Source organism: Anomalospiza imberbis, chromosome 6 (assembly GCF_031753505.1).
Source record: "Anomalospiza imberbis isolate Cuckoo-Finch-1a 21T00152 chromosome 6, ASM3175350v1, whole genome shotgun sequence".
In the NCBI taxonomy this organism is placed as follows: Eukaryota; Metazoa; Chordata; class Aves; order Passeriformes; family Viduidae; genus Anomalospiza; species Anomalospiza imberbis.
The window spans coordinates 30,309,622-30,324,771 of NC_089686.1; the positions used below are offsets into that span (position 1 = coordinate 30,309,622).

The 15,150-nt window shown below is 34.4% G+C and overlaps 1 protein-coding gene and 1 long non-coding RNA gene across 6 annotated transcripts in view; one reads left to right on the forward strand and one right to left on the reverse strand.

Moving 5' to 3' along the window:
* The window catches only part of CDIN1 (CDAN1 interacting nuclease 1), a 123,852-nt gene that overhangs the window by 15,933 nt on the left and 92,769 nt on the right, over positions 1 to 15,150 (forward strand). For 3 of the 5 annotated variants that reach the window (XM_068193039.1, XM_068193044.1, XM_068193040.1), the window contains exons 2-4: positions 9,421 to 9,466; positions 10,321 to 10,385; positions 13,561 to 13,621. In XM_068193039.1, coding sequence (XP_068049140.1) covers positions 9,421 to 9,466; positions 10,321 to 10,385; positions 13,561 to 13,621 — 172 coding nt within the window. The remainder of the gene's footprint in view (positions 1 to 9,420; positions 9,467 to 10,320; positions 10,386 to 13,560; positions 13,622 to 15,150) is intronic. The other 2 variants (XM_068193041.1, XM_068193043.1) reach the window with 1 other exon arrangement.
* LOC137475603 (uncharacterized) overlaps positions 11,836 to 15,150 on the reverse strand; it is a 4,815-nt gene continuing 1,500 nt past the window's right edge. Inside the window, exon 3 of the long non-coding RNA XR_010999972.1 lies at positions 11,836 to 12,117. This is a non-coding gene — a long non-coding RNA (uncharacterized lncRNA). The remainder of the gene's footprint in view (positions 12,118 to 15,150) is intronic.

Below are 15,150 nucleotides of genomic sequence, written 5' to 3' on the forward strand. Positions count from 1 at the left end.
TTTTAAAAATTCTATTTTTTTTAATTATAAACACTGTCTAGGGCTCTAAAATCTCAAGGGAACTAGCTATAAATGGATTAATCTCTTGCCTTGAGTCTGCATCATAACCGAAATGGGAATTTACTACAAACTATCACTTCTATATCATCTGTGTTTGATTCTTGAAATTTTATCCTGAATATATTTTAGATTATATCCTGAATGGGAAACATCAATAAGATCCTAACTTGTTTAAGGAATTAACAGTTTTGATTGGATAACTGGAAGCTTTTTTGACTTAAGATGTTCACTTTTTACCCTGGAGAAACCTATGCAACAGTGTGTGTGCTTGACATGTGATGCATGCAAATGCTAAATACAGTAGCAGCATGAGGCAAGTGTCATTAACAGTAATTTATGTAATGAAAGCCACCTGGCTGTCTTTGTAATTAATTGCTTCTAAATAGTAAATTTTAAATGTAGTTTATAGTTTTCTAAATCTGATTATATATTTTTAGGAGTAAATTGTTTATGGGTGTCTAGGGATTTATTAAGTTCAGCACATGTATGCTTTTTACATGCAGGCTAATTTTTTAATACAAAATGAACAAGCTAATTAGCTCTGAATTACCATTCATTAAAAAAAATAGTTTTCTAAACTTAAACACCTAACTTGTACAGGACAATATAGTTTTGCTGGAAAAAAAAAATCTATAAAGTAGAATTATTTTCCAGTTCGTCCACAGTAAGTAAATTTGAGATTGAAGTCTGAAAAACTTACCTTAACTTCTGATCTATTTCTTTTCCTGGACATAAGAGGAAGCAGCACGATAGGATAATCCAAATAAAATGAGGGGATGAACACAAAATAAATATTTCAAAAATTGCTTTCTGGTAATGGCCTACAGAGTATATTTTCAATGTGTCGACCTTGGCCCAATCAGTAGGGCAGATAAGAAAGGAGAAGGATAAACCCCTGGTTTAAATTGTATCTTCTTTGCCTTAACTGCTTGTTGGGATCCATTGCTGTTGCACCCTAGGAACGTCCTTCTTTGCACAACCAACATCAGATAAGGAACTACTTTAGTGTATTTTTGTCTAATGGTTCGATATTTAGATTGTACTACTAAGATAAAGATGTCAAACTTGCAAACATGTTTTTGTTACAGTCTTAACTGAAGTAAATTGAAGTGTGGATGATATACACTTGAGTGCAAATGTTCACAGATGTTTTGCCTTTTTCCTCAGTCTGGTATGCTGCTGTATGGCTCTGCTTTGGGACGTTCACTGATTCTTTCCTGGATATGAAGAGACTTTTCTTCGTGTTAACTAACTTACTAAGCTTTATCTAAGTGGTTGAAATGAAGGACATAGCAAATCATGTACTTTTGCTATTCTCAAGCATGGTTCTCAAGCATGGTTTTTTTGTTTTGTTTTGTTTTTGTTTTTGTTTTTAATTTTCTCCAAAAAATTAATGGTAGAGTTAAAAGCAGAATTCTTAAGAATACCAGGAAATGGAGATGTGTTGGACAAGTACTGAGCTTATCAAGGTGTATGTGGAGACAAACCCTGTTTGACTCCTATCAGTTTCTTTTGTCAGTGGATTCCCTGATTAGACACTTAAAGATGAGTTCTGCTGTCTGTAAGGTGAGGATGTTCAACAGTCATTGAAGCCTGATGGCAGAATATTTGGGAGTTTTAATTTCACATTTTAGTACTGACCATGTATTTCTTAAGCCCTATTGTGAATATATATTGTTCTGTATTACATCTGAAAATATTTTTGAGTTTGAAAATGTGACCATAAAAAATGGTTTTATACTTTAATGTAAGAGACTTGAAACATTAGTAAAACACTATTTACTTAGAGAGGTCTCTCTGTGGGTTTGGCATTGGAATAGGTTCCAAACATTCATGCAACAAGCATTGTTTAATTCCAGAAAGAAATTATATCAGAACAATATCTTAGGCAAATTACTGTCCATTTTCACTACTTGCTTATAAAGATTATAAAACTGAAAAAATAGTTTCTTTTCATATGGACCTGCTACTCTACCATTGCTGTGATTGCTGGATTTTTTTAACATGTTACTTATTTATCCACTGTTAAAGCATGATGCTGTTCTTCTCAACAATGTATATGTGAATGGAAAACCAGCATTTTTGTTTGTCTCTTTTCAGGTTGGGAGATTGATCATAAGTACTTTGCAATCATTTGAATATGGAGTACTTTTAGTTACACTTACATTACTGCTATTGGAAATTAGATTTTTGTAGTGTGGGTGAAAGAAGGTGTAATTTATCTCTGCAAAGAGCTAGCGTTATTTTGGGATCATTGCCTGTATTGGTTATTTGTACTTACCTCTGCAATTTATTTTTTTTCACATCTGATACAGATCATTCATAGTCTGCAGTTGTTTTAAAATATATTGGTTGTTACAAGAGACACCAAAAAATTAGGTGTCTACAGGAAGAATTGGTGCTCTGTTCTTAAAGGAACTTCTAAGTCTTCCTAAATGAAAAATCAAACAGTATCTAATACTGGCAATTTTCCTCTGTCTGCTGCTAGAACTTATTGGCCAACTAGGTCAGACATTATTAAAGTTCAAGTGGTCCAGTGGGAAAAGTAATGGCCTTACGCTACTATGAATTTTAAATGCTGCCATTTCTATGTATTGCACCATCATCTGTTCTCGCACATCACTAAATTGTATAGAAGTTGTGGGACCAACCAATGTCAAGGTCATAGAAGTGATGACTCTTCTCAAGTAGCCTTCGCTGAGCATTCTCATACAGTTATACTCATAACCCTGGTTATAGGCAGCAAAGTTGTATGCACATTCCTGAATTTAACCTTTTTATTATCATTGAATACTGAAGCCTGCAATGCAGGATATCTTTCTCCTCAAAATCTTTACTTTGTATTTTATTTTTGATCCTGCCAAAGGTATGAAATTGACTTTGAGACAAAAGCAATTTTTAGGGATCTAAGTCTTTTGAGTTGAGCTGTTGTACAGCTTAATGAACTGGATATCAGTGAATTTTAAAATTGATTAATTCTGTTGTTCTTCAGATGAGCTTGAATTTCATCTTGATTTGAAATGTAATCGTAAGTCTGAAATGAGGATATCATCACATACTTCTTTTCATATCTATGTGTATATCTACACGCATACAGCATAACAATAACAGCAACAGTAACAACAACAACACAATAATAATAATAATAATATATTTGTAATGGGAGTATTTCCTCTACAGAACTGTATTGACTTGAGAGTTTCCAAAGGAGTAGCTACCATTAATGCTTCATTGTATAGAAGGCTTCTTATGCAGAAATAATAAAACTGGTTTTGTATTCCAGACTTGAACTGGTGTAGCTGGAAAGCTGGAAAATTGGAAGATGGCCCCTTTATAGAAGTTAGCATGTTGTAACTAAAGACTTAGATACTTCTATGTTACTTAGTAGCTCTAATTAAAACTCACCTATTGATTTAAAAATATATATTCACACTCATGTATATTGACAAGTATATTGATTTAACCTAAATTGGTAATTCACTGACTTCTGATAAATCATTGGTAGATTTGTGAGTGATGAAAGTACAAATGTATACAGAGACAATAGTTTGCATTTTGAGAATTTTCTTCAGAGAATGACCACAGTAATACTAAACTATAAGAAAGATTTTTGTACTAGAGGCTACAGTGAAGAAAGATTAAAGCTGTAACTATTGTAGAGGTCAATGTGCCTCCTTTGTTCCATGTTCTTCAGGTATACAAGCCTAACAAGCTCTGGGTAGGTCTTTGGTATTCCTGTGCCTTCCTGGATTCTCTTGTGGAATCTTTCAGACTGCTAAGAAGCCTTTTTGTTGTCTGGACATTCCTGACACAATTCTGAGAATCCACTAGTTGTCACCTCCTCTCAGGTGGGAATTTGACCATCAGACAGGCATTGGGTCATTTACAGGTGTAACTGTGGTTACATGGGCTTGCTGCCCACATCCTGCAGTTCTGGGAAGCCACTGAGGCTGTATGCCTCTGTGCATGTTATGCATTTGAAACGATGCTGCTAGATCTATTTGAATTCCATTACTGCCAGAGTTTTTACAAATTAAGGTGTGGACTGGTTAGCATGTGATAAGCAGTATAAACATTGCTTCCTTTAGGAGTTCCTGTTCCAAATGATTTGTGGTATGGAAGATGAGAATTTGGCTGCTTGGATTTCTTTCATGTCTTTAATAACATAACAGGAAAAATATGTTTTAGACACGTGGTCTGAATCTTCAGGATAGATGTGAGGAGAATTCCCCTTTCACCACTAGACTTTTAAATTTTTTGGATTTATATCTTTCTTTTCTCACTTAGATTTTAAATCTGGCATAGCAGCACCACACAGTTCTAGCCCTATTACTTTTATTTTAATGCTCAGTATTGTACCAGTAAAAGTATTTTTAAACTTATCATACATGTAAAGGGAAAGTTCTTTTCCAGATTAAAAAAAATGAGAGATTCTTGTTATCTACTCTAGAACTTTAGAACTTTCATGACATGAAAGAGACGGGTAGCACTGCATACTCACTAGAGACTGTGGAAGAAACAATTTCCCCCCCGCCCTTCTCCCCTTATTGAATTCCTGCTATAGCTAAGTGGCAGTGTATATTCTTCAGAGAGAAGGTTTGACACTGCAGCTTTGGGATTTCTCAGGTAATATCTTTTGAATTTTGGAAACACAGCTCCTGCCCCTACACTTGTATTTTTAACCAATATATTCATCTTTTTAATAAGGTGGAATATTCCATTTTGTGAAAAGGAAACAATGAAGCTATTCTGTTTATATATAACATATTTGTCTTATGGACTATGCTTTCCTCCTTCTTGTCTCCACCTGTGTGAAATCTCTTTAGATACTCTTCCTTTGTTCCATGATAAAATACATTAAATGTAAAACTGATTTTTTACTCTTTCTACTTTAGGCAACAACTGTGGATTTAAAAGTGAGGGAAAAGACACTCATTCTAAAACATGAAACATGAAACAAGTGGAATTTTGGTTTGCAGCTACAACTCCATGTAGGTGCAATCTCAGAAAATAAAGTAAAAACTGCAAGATTCATCTTAACTAAAGAATTCATGATTTGCAAGGGTTGATAATATAATATTTGCATAACATTTGCTATGCTTGAATTTTCTCCTGGTGAGGCTGGAGTAAGTAGCAAATATTAAGCTGGACTGCACTCCAAATCTTGATTGCATCTTCAATTCTGTTTTGTTGAGGTGATGATCTGGTAATTGCTTTCATCATTACTAGCTGCTCCTTAGCCAAAGTTTTGTATCTACTCTAGCTACAAAGCAGTAAACCGCTTATATGAAGTAGTAACTTATCTGTTACTACTTTATATATGAGTACTCATTGCAAACCAGAACATTTCTGAAACACTCTCCAGGGATTATAGCATTCTTCGTCTACAAATTGAGAAATTGATTAGAAAAGAATGGTCTAAATTTTATTCTTATGTAGTAATTGACCAAAGGGCATATTCTTTTCCCAGCACCAAAGTTGCAGTTTTCTTTCTAGCTAGACTGATATCTAAGTATTTAGAGATCATTTCTCTGATCCCTTTTTCTGCACTGTCTTGGGCATCCCATTCTAAATGTTGGATTTGTGTGTTAGAAATAACTTTCATAACTGTAATACTATTTTTTTATGGCAAGCAAATTTTTATATCTTTATATCACTTGGAACCTAGAACTTACGTTTCATTTTATAAAATGGAAGTAATTTTATCTTTAAAAAATGGGCATTTTCAGCCAACTTTAGATTCCAGTTTTCTGCTCAAATCCACTTACGTATTGACAAAAGCATGAAATGCATCAAGCATTCAGATGGAAGTATGCCACTGACATCAGCATGGCGTAACAAAAGGTAAATTGGTGTCATTGTGGATGCCAGTATACAAGTAAAAGAGGATATCTAAAGAGCGAGACTGGATGCTTTGAACAGAGCTCTGGGAGTTAGATTCATTACTGTCTGGAATTGCAGAATAAAATGTTTCCATGAAAGTTGTCACTACAGAACTTAAGAGAAAAATTTGCTTATTTCCCTGGACAATATCCTTAGTTCTACAAGAGGGATAACAGGTTAGATTATTAAATGTTTAAACGAGGTAGTACTCAGAATTATGACTTTTGGCTTTTTTGTTCGTTTGTTTCAGAAAATTGGTAATTATGTACCTTAGCTCTACAGTTTCTCAACAAAAGTGTCTGCTTGTCACAAGCGTCTATATTACTAGTCTTCAGGTAATGCATGAAAGGCAATAACACAGTACTCAAATATTATTTTGAAAAAAAAAAAACACTTTCAGTGTTACGTTTGTTTTACTGGATAGCTCAGTGATAAGGGCATTTATCTGCTCATTTGTTGCTTTGAAATCTTGTATAGAAGTATCAGAGGATGTATGGAGCCCTGGGAATTTAGCTGTTCCTCTAGAAGTAATGATAATTTCTATGGTAGTATTCTTGCTGGCAGTATCAGCAGTTGTGATTGTGCTGTTTTGCTATTCCAATTCATGTTCATGACTCCTCTTCTCTCTCCAAGTACATAGTAGGGTCTTTTTCAGTGCTTTCTGAAACCATGATGTTTCAGTTTTCACTCAATGGGATCTTTCAATAGATGCTCCATCTGTGTTTTGAGGAGCTACTTCATTTTGCCAGGAAGTTGTCTCAATGAAATTGTAGCAAGGAAACACTGAGTGGCAGATGAATGGTTTTAGTGTTTAAGACTGGAACTATGTTAACTGAAAGAAACATGGAAACAGACATGTGAAGATACAAATCTGCTTTGCCTGGAGAAGGGGAAAGATCGTCCAGTAGTAAGTCTTGTAATTATTTGAATGGTGTTACTGGAATAATTCTCTTTGCCCCAGTGATAAAGTTTCTGTCCTGCAATCCAGTATATATCCAATTTACACTGTTATTGGAATGAATTTTTTCAGTATTCCAGCTAAATTCTACATTATCTGAACAGCTGGAAGCATAGCAGAGGAGTGTTGAACTAAATTGAAGGAGGTCAAAATCCAAGGGCACCAAGGAGACAAATAAAATGGACAAGAATAAGAGAAACATTTAGTTTTGAGAAGACCTTGAAGGTCATCAAGGTCATTAACCTAGCATTTCCAAGTCTGCTATTAAAGAAGGAGTGTAAAAGGAGGAAGGGATAATGGTCTTAGTTTCTTCTGATATGTCACTGTCAGTGTATAATTGGATAATGGTAGTATAAATACGGTTGACATACCAGGAATAGCCTAAAACTACAAAAATTGCTATGTCAATGGAGAAGAACTCAAACCAGAGATCAAGTAAAATGCTATACTGATCTGTTCTGGGACTTTTTCCACATCTATCTCTAAATTCAGTTCTACCATTATGACCATGTAAATCTACAAGGTAATAATAGTTATCTGGTGAGCCATTAGACAGCCATATGTATCCAACTTATTTATAGCCTGCAGGTTTGGGTTTTTTTTATATCAGCTTGAAATATCTTTCTGTATGTGTATAGCCTGTGTAAGTATATAATCTTAATTTCTTTCCTTTGTTCACCTTCTAGTGATTACATGTGTAGGTTGCAGGTTGTCATAATTGGATTGTGCACCTTTTGGAGAGGTTTTGTGGTATGTAACTCCTGGCCTCTGTGTCATATGTATAATATGTATAATAATATTATACATATATATATATATGTGTCATATATATAATATGTATAATAATATTAAATAAATATTTATTATTTAAATACTATTTATTTTAATTTAATATAAACTTTATAAAAATTTATATTATTTATATTATATTATTATAAAAATTTAAATTCTTTACTGTATTAGATTATATTTTCTGTAATCCATTAATTTAATCAATCTATATATTAGTTTCTGTTGCTATCATTTTTCTACATTTTTGACATTCAGTCTCAGTGAGTACTCCGGGTGAATAATCCCATGTGTAGAATACCAAAGATCAAGGCTCAGCTTACTGCTGTCACACAGATGTTGCGCTGGGCAGACAAGCCCAAAATACAGAATTATGGCAAAAAGCCTGGAAGCACAGCTATGGATAAGGCATACCTGTAAGTTCTTTATACAGCACTGCATTAATCTAGTCACTTTGTTCCTGATTCTTCAGTGACTTTGTTTAGAAGTAACTTTATACCATGCTACATATACATACTGTCTGTTTACTCTGATCCAACCATTTAGTTGTTTTGTGCCTCAGTGTTCCCTTTTGAAAGTGAGAGGAGGACTTCCTTATTTTAAATTAGTGCTTCTGAGGTGTTACAGTTGGAAGGAGAAGGGTCATTTATGTATTGAGAGAATATGTACTTTTAATGTAATTATTATATGATACCGGTGTTAAATTCACATACAAGAAATCTGACAGAAAAGTGAGACTTTAGAGATTGTGGAATCTTTGAACTACCTATGCTGTGCCATAGCAAGTAAGTTAATGGAAGGAAAAAATGTTAATTATTCATAATGCTTTGCTGTACCATAAAACTCAATTTATTGAGACTATAATTTGTTCAAGTTGCATGTAGTAGAAAAATATATCAGGAGTAATTAGTAGTATTCAGGATGTGATGAGGTAGATATATCCGCAGAGGACAATTGAAAACAGTAGCGGTGTGGTATTGATTGCCTTTCAGAGGAAAAAAAATCTTGTCTCTTTTCTAAATGTTAACAATTCAGAGAGAAAAATTCCCACTTGGGAAGAATACTTTCCAGGTTGCTTCATTGCCAGGTGTTCGACATTGAGTGGAGCCTTAGATGAATGAAGCTTATGGCAGCTTTTGGAAATGACCGACTCCGGGGAATCTTGGCTTCCTGCTGTGAAAGTTTCCATTTTCAAAGCACATCAGTTTCAGTGGGAATGTTCCACTGGTCCCATATGCTACTTCTGACAGAGGGGGAAGTTTTCAACCTGAATATGAGACAGCTACTGAAGAAGTTCCCTTGCTGCTAACAAAATGAATTTCAATACATTGCCAAAGAACAAGCGGCATGTTCCCAACTGCTGATGGAATTTAACCCCATCAATTTTTAATGGAAATTTTTCTTTAATTTCCTTTTTTTCCCTGTTACCTTTTAGCTCCACTACTTGCTCGTGGTAGGACTTTTGGGTTCTGAAGTTGACTCACCCAAACAATATGCTAGTTTGATTTGAAATTCTTGCTATATTTTCCTCCCCTCCCTCATACGCTCTCTCCTTGACCTAGCAGCAGGAAGCCTTTGTCTGAGGTGTTCATCTGGAACAACTTTTCCACACTTGTTTTCATGTTCTGTTAGATTACAGGGCAGCAGGCCTACCTTTGAAGCTCCCTTCTCTTTTGTTTCTTTGCAGTGCACTCCAGTAATTAACTTTGTCCTTCTTTTATTTGTTCCAGTCAATCGCAGTCCACTCTGCTGAGCATCTTCTCCCAGGAGTACCAGGTTAGAAGTTTTCTCCTTTGTGAGGGTTGACAGGTGCCTAATTGAATGATGAATGTCCCTTTATTTCTTTGTAATTGAACTGCCAGCTTTCTGATTGGTTTGGAGGATGTTCCTTTTTCCACATCAAGCACCGCCTGAGTCTCAGTGGATGACTGCCAAGCCTACCCATCCATCTGTCTAATAACATCTAGCCTTTGCTTATTTGGTGGACCTGTAATAAATTATGCTAAACCATTATTATTCTGACAATAATAATTTCCCTGTGTTGCGTGGTTCCATGTGCTAAATGTTTGCTGACTTGCACTGTCAGTGCTGCTTTCCATTGCTGACAGAGATGATGATAAATGACCATTGCCGGAGTGGCAGAAGGCAAGAGAGGCAGAAAATGGAGTCATTTATCATGAGATGACAGGTGTCAGTCAAGTGGCAAGTCTCTGTGGAATTACTTTTTGTAGTTTTTCAAATAAGTTGTTTTTAAGCAATGTTCTTCCTGGTTAAAAATGCCAATTGAATTGTAAAACTAGAGTGTACCAGACTTAGATGGAATTGAATTGAGGGAAAATTAATACAAAGGTTGAAAGAGAGAACAAGTTTTTCTTTGCCCTCAGCAGCCTTCAGTAAACTTATTTAGATTCAATTATTGTGACCTTACTGCCTTTTACATACGGTACATTGCAGTACAGTCTGAAGATGTTCAATTCAATAGGTAGATTGAATGTCATTTCTGTATGGAATCTAAAAGCATGGTTCACATCTATCAAAGTGTAGCCAAGGGTTGCGTGTTTGTGTAGTCATGATTTCTGTTTTGATCTATGACACCTTTGTAAAAGTCCTGTTTTTTTTCATTTTTCTAGAAGCAAATCAAAAGAACACATGCCAAGCATCACACTGCTGAAGCTATCGAAACTTACTACCAAAGGTATGACCTCCCCACCCCAGTTAAGACTCTCATCATAGCTACTGGTTTTTACAGCAGTTGTGAGTAAATTTGCTTATGAAGCTAATTTTATATAACAATAAATTAAGAATTTGGGAATACAGAATGATTCACGTAAAAATGTTTTTCACTGGAAATACAGAAATTTTTCAGGATTTGGTCATTCTGATTAAGAAAGAGTTTACTTCCCTGGCTCTAAGTCAGGATAAGCAAATATTTTTTCCAGTGTATGTGATCGCATTTATTATGTATTGCCTATAGTTTGTAATTTTTAGGATTTCTGTGTCAAGACTGATTTTGATAACTTCTTTACAGCAAGAGAGCTTGTTCTGTTGTGCTTGTTTAAAACAACATTTGTGTTACATTACAAAAAGTTACATATTCATGTATTGCCAGTTAAAGCACTAATTTTTAGATCACTCCTGTTTTATCAACAGAAGTGTCAGAAATAGTTTTTAAGGGAGGATGAAAACCTTTATGTCATTTTGCAATTGTTTGCATCTTAAGCTAATAAACTGCGCTTGCTACACCTTGTAGTTTTTCTGTTAGTTCCATAGGCTTTACTAAAAATATTCCAGTGACATAATTGGGGCATAGTGATAACAGGTAAAGATATGCAATTAAAATATTACTTTGTAGACTGACATATCTGAAGAGCATGCATGGCAAGTGAATTCATACTTGTGATGTGTGATATTCGTGCTTAATACTAATCTGTATGAATCAAGAAAATAAACAAAGAGCCTTCATTTGTAAACAATTAAATGTGCTTCTGCCAAAGTCATGTATTTAAAACTTAACCACAGCCTGATTATATCAGACACTGGTTTAGAATATCTAGTGTGAAGTGTACTAGTTTGGGTGTTTGATTTTGGTTTTTTAGTAGTTGTATTGTTTTGTAAAATTTGTACTGGATTGCATCACGCTTTTCCTAGGGTTGATTCTTGTTTAGGAAGAATATTGGATTTAAATATTGTTATGCTAATAACATGCATATATAGTACTATTTTAAATTATTTTTCACTTGCGCAGTTTTAGTGAAGTGGCTTGTGGTAATTGTAACTGCTGCATAAGTAAGCCTTTTCTTAGAGTGTCTGTAAATCACTAGTTCCAGCCTGAAACTTCAACCTAAAACACAGGACAAGATTTCGCTTTATGCAAAGCAGCAGTTGTAGTGGTGTCAGTAGGGTTGTAGGTATTATTAAGTTTGTCTCACATCAGGTAGGAGGATTTGGTCTCCTGTCTTCTTCTGTAGTCTGAAGTATGATAGCAGTACATAACTAATGCATTATGTATGACGCTGTGTGGTAGTGGTAGGGAAAATCATTCTTTATGCTATTTCTGAGTATGTCATTTTGCAAGTGTATTAACATGGCTGAGTAAAATGCACATGTTTTAAAATCAGAGATGTTCTGGTCAATAGCTAAAAAACTCATTTCAGTCCTGTTTTAATAGATTTACTGTGCAGTAAGTGTAGGAGGCTACAGAAGCAGACAACTTGAGATAGAAGCCACTTGGAAATACTTCAGACATAAATATGACAAACATGTCTTCTCCTCTGCTCTTTTGTAGCATCAACTTTACTGCTGTAAACCCCAGACTGAGTGCTATGCTCCTTAGTATTTCTGCCAACGTTCAAGCAGATAATTGTGCTGTCATTGCTTTCTTAGGTCAGAAATTACCAGGTTTTGAAGGTAGACATTTCCAGTGGTCCCTGTTAGGAGCAAGTAAAATAGTTGAGTAGAGTAGTTTCTTCTACTTGTCTGAGACTTACTGGTCTGAAGCTTAGGCAAGCACAAAGTACAAGAAGGATCAGCAAGTCTTCAGAACTGTATTGCCATCAGCATGTGAGACCTGTTAGTCTATAATGGAGTTGACAGAAGCATTAGAAATACATGACAGAAATTTACTTCATTCTTACTATTGCTGTTCGATCATCTAGATGCATGTTTGAGAACTTTAATCTCAAGTACATTTTCCTGGTTGTGTATGATATCTCATTTTCTTCTGTTTTAAATTTACAATATTTAAACATGTTTTGGATTTTTTTTTTTATGTGGAACTGAAATAGTTCACAGCAAAAAGCTTTTTTCATTTCCTTAATTCATTAAGCTTTAGAATAACTTTCAAGCAAAAAGCCCTCTATCTAATCTTATTTGAAGGGGTTTTATAAAGGTGTGCCACCCATTCCACAGAAAGGTAAAATGATAAAGAATTTTAATGTCTGTAACTAATGAGCAGAAGAGTGACTTCTGATGGATAGATAATGATAGAGCTGGAAAGGCTGTGGCCTTCTAATGATGTCAGTAATGATGTGCTATGCGAATACAGATAGGATAAACGAGCAGGTTCAAATGTTGGTAACTATTGTTCTTTTCCACATGGCTGCAAAGCACAAAGTGGCTTCCAATATCATAGCTCCTTCCCATCACCTTCAGAACACAGGTTTCAGGTTTTATCGAAATGTAAATATCAAGCAGTGAAGGTAACAGAAGTGAGGAAAGTGACGTTATGTGAATTGATGGTCAGAAACATCATTCTGTAATACCCTCAACTGGAAACATTAAGCCTTTGCCACTGATAGGATAATGACTTTCTATCAACCTTTATTGGATCCTAAATATTTCTTGTTTTCTTTGTAGAATATTAATTGTTAGACTGATTTCACTAAAGTAAGCCTTTAGTATTTAAATTACTGCCCAGTTGATAAAATCTGGAATAAATTTGAGAATTTATGTTTTTGTGTGTACCAGTGAATTGGGTAAGATATACAGTCCATCTTCATAGTTGGAGGTCATGTGGAACCAAAAATATTTATTATGAACAATAGAGGTTTATTGGTCTGTGATGCATCTTTAAGTAGTACTGATATAATTTATTTGTGTGTCATTAAGCCACATTTTTTTTTAATTTCTTTATATATTGGGTTTTTACCAGTGTCTTCATTGAGATGGATATATTTTGCAGATGAATAGAATAGGAGACAACCCTGGAGAGTTAATGATTGCTTAAAATACTTACTTTTTAAAAGATTTCCCATTAAATACTCTGTAATGGGGTATTTTCCCCCAAATGAAAAAGATTCACAAGGGATGCTGACATGTATAAACTGGTCTTTTCTTGCCACTGCAAAATTACCTGGCTTTGTCTTGTCTAGGTACCTGAATGGGGTGATGAAAAATGCAGCTGCCCCAGTATTACTGGACCTGGCCAATGAGGTAATCATCTTTCTTTTTTCTTTAATCTTCCTGTGTAAAACCTGAGGGGCATATCTATAGTGACTTTAGTGAGAAATGTAATTAGCCTAAAAAAAATGGTTTCAAGGCACATTAGACATTTAAAATGGTTCCCCAGTCTGTTAGTACTTAAAATAATTAGACAAAAAGCCACGTTTATTAATAAATCAGTTCATGTAATTAGTCTTTTAACTTCCAGGCAAATGTATAGAATACCCTGAATTTGTATTTTGCTGAAAATTTCCAACAGACTGCAGGTCTTTATTGCATAAACTTGCTAAAAATTCTTATATTGAGTAAATTGAGTTGTATCAGTTTGATTCCTTGCCTTTAATCACAAAACCCATCTAAGTTATTACTATTTCTTAGTAATAGGAAGGCTTAAAACAGATAATTTTCCTGACTCCATTTATTTCTGTTCATATGGATTAGAGCATGGCTAATGAAACTGCTTAAGATAAAGCACTTAACGAGAATAAATTCCTCAGTGTATGAAAAGTTCTGTATGGATGCTGTTAAAGTCTTGACAAATTTATTGATGCTGTTTATTAACTAGAATATGAATTTGCCTTGTTATACAAGGTGTTATTTGTATTAAAAACTGCTATCTTAGCACTACATTAAAGAAGAGGTAAAAAGTTTGAACAAGGGGCAAGTAGTTTCCTAGAAAAAAAATTAATTGATGAAATACCTGTTTTTTAAACTCTAAAATATTTATTTACTGTAATAGTAACAGTACAATAGCTGATACTCCCTGGAACTGCTTATGCAATCCTCAAAGGGATAGAATGAAATATGTGCTGTTTTGTGTTGCATTTTAATAGAAAATGTAAGAAGGAAGCAGAAAATGAGTGTTTGTATTAAAAATGATATGGCACTGTGAACATTAAGTGTAGCAATAGCAGCAAATTCTACATGTTACATTAGTAAAAAAGAATGGTTTTGCTCTCATGTACATTGCTGCAGACAGCAAATGAGCGATTACCTATCAATTACTGGAAGGTTTTAATGGTCTGTGAAGTGTCTGTGTGACCTGATCATACAGTTAGCATAGAATCAAGAATTTATTTCATATTAGTGGTAATGTGTAGCTTCTTACCATCTCTGGAAAAGACAAGTCTTGAAGTACTGAGAATAGAATGTACTTTACATAAATAAGTACAATCTTACTAAGAATTTAGGTAAACATCCCAATGGATGATATATTGCACCCATATTATATGGGAACTGTCATAAAAATATTTCAAGCACAGAGTAATATATCTGTTACTGCTTCTTTGTATATTTTTCGCATTGATTTAGAGATGATGCATATAATTTCTGACTCCAGTGAGCATATCTTTGTTTATATTTCGCTAATGCATTTTTGCAATTCAGATCAAAGATAGCTGTAGTTCAGAAATAAATAAAAATTAAGTCTAAGAGAAAGGGGAGATACATAAAAAACTTATTTGTTTCTGGTTTTGTAGTAGCAGGTATATCAGAAAGGCAATGCATTTTGTGACTGCCAC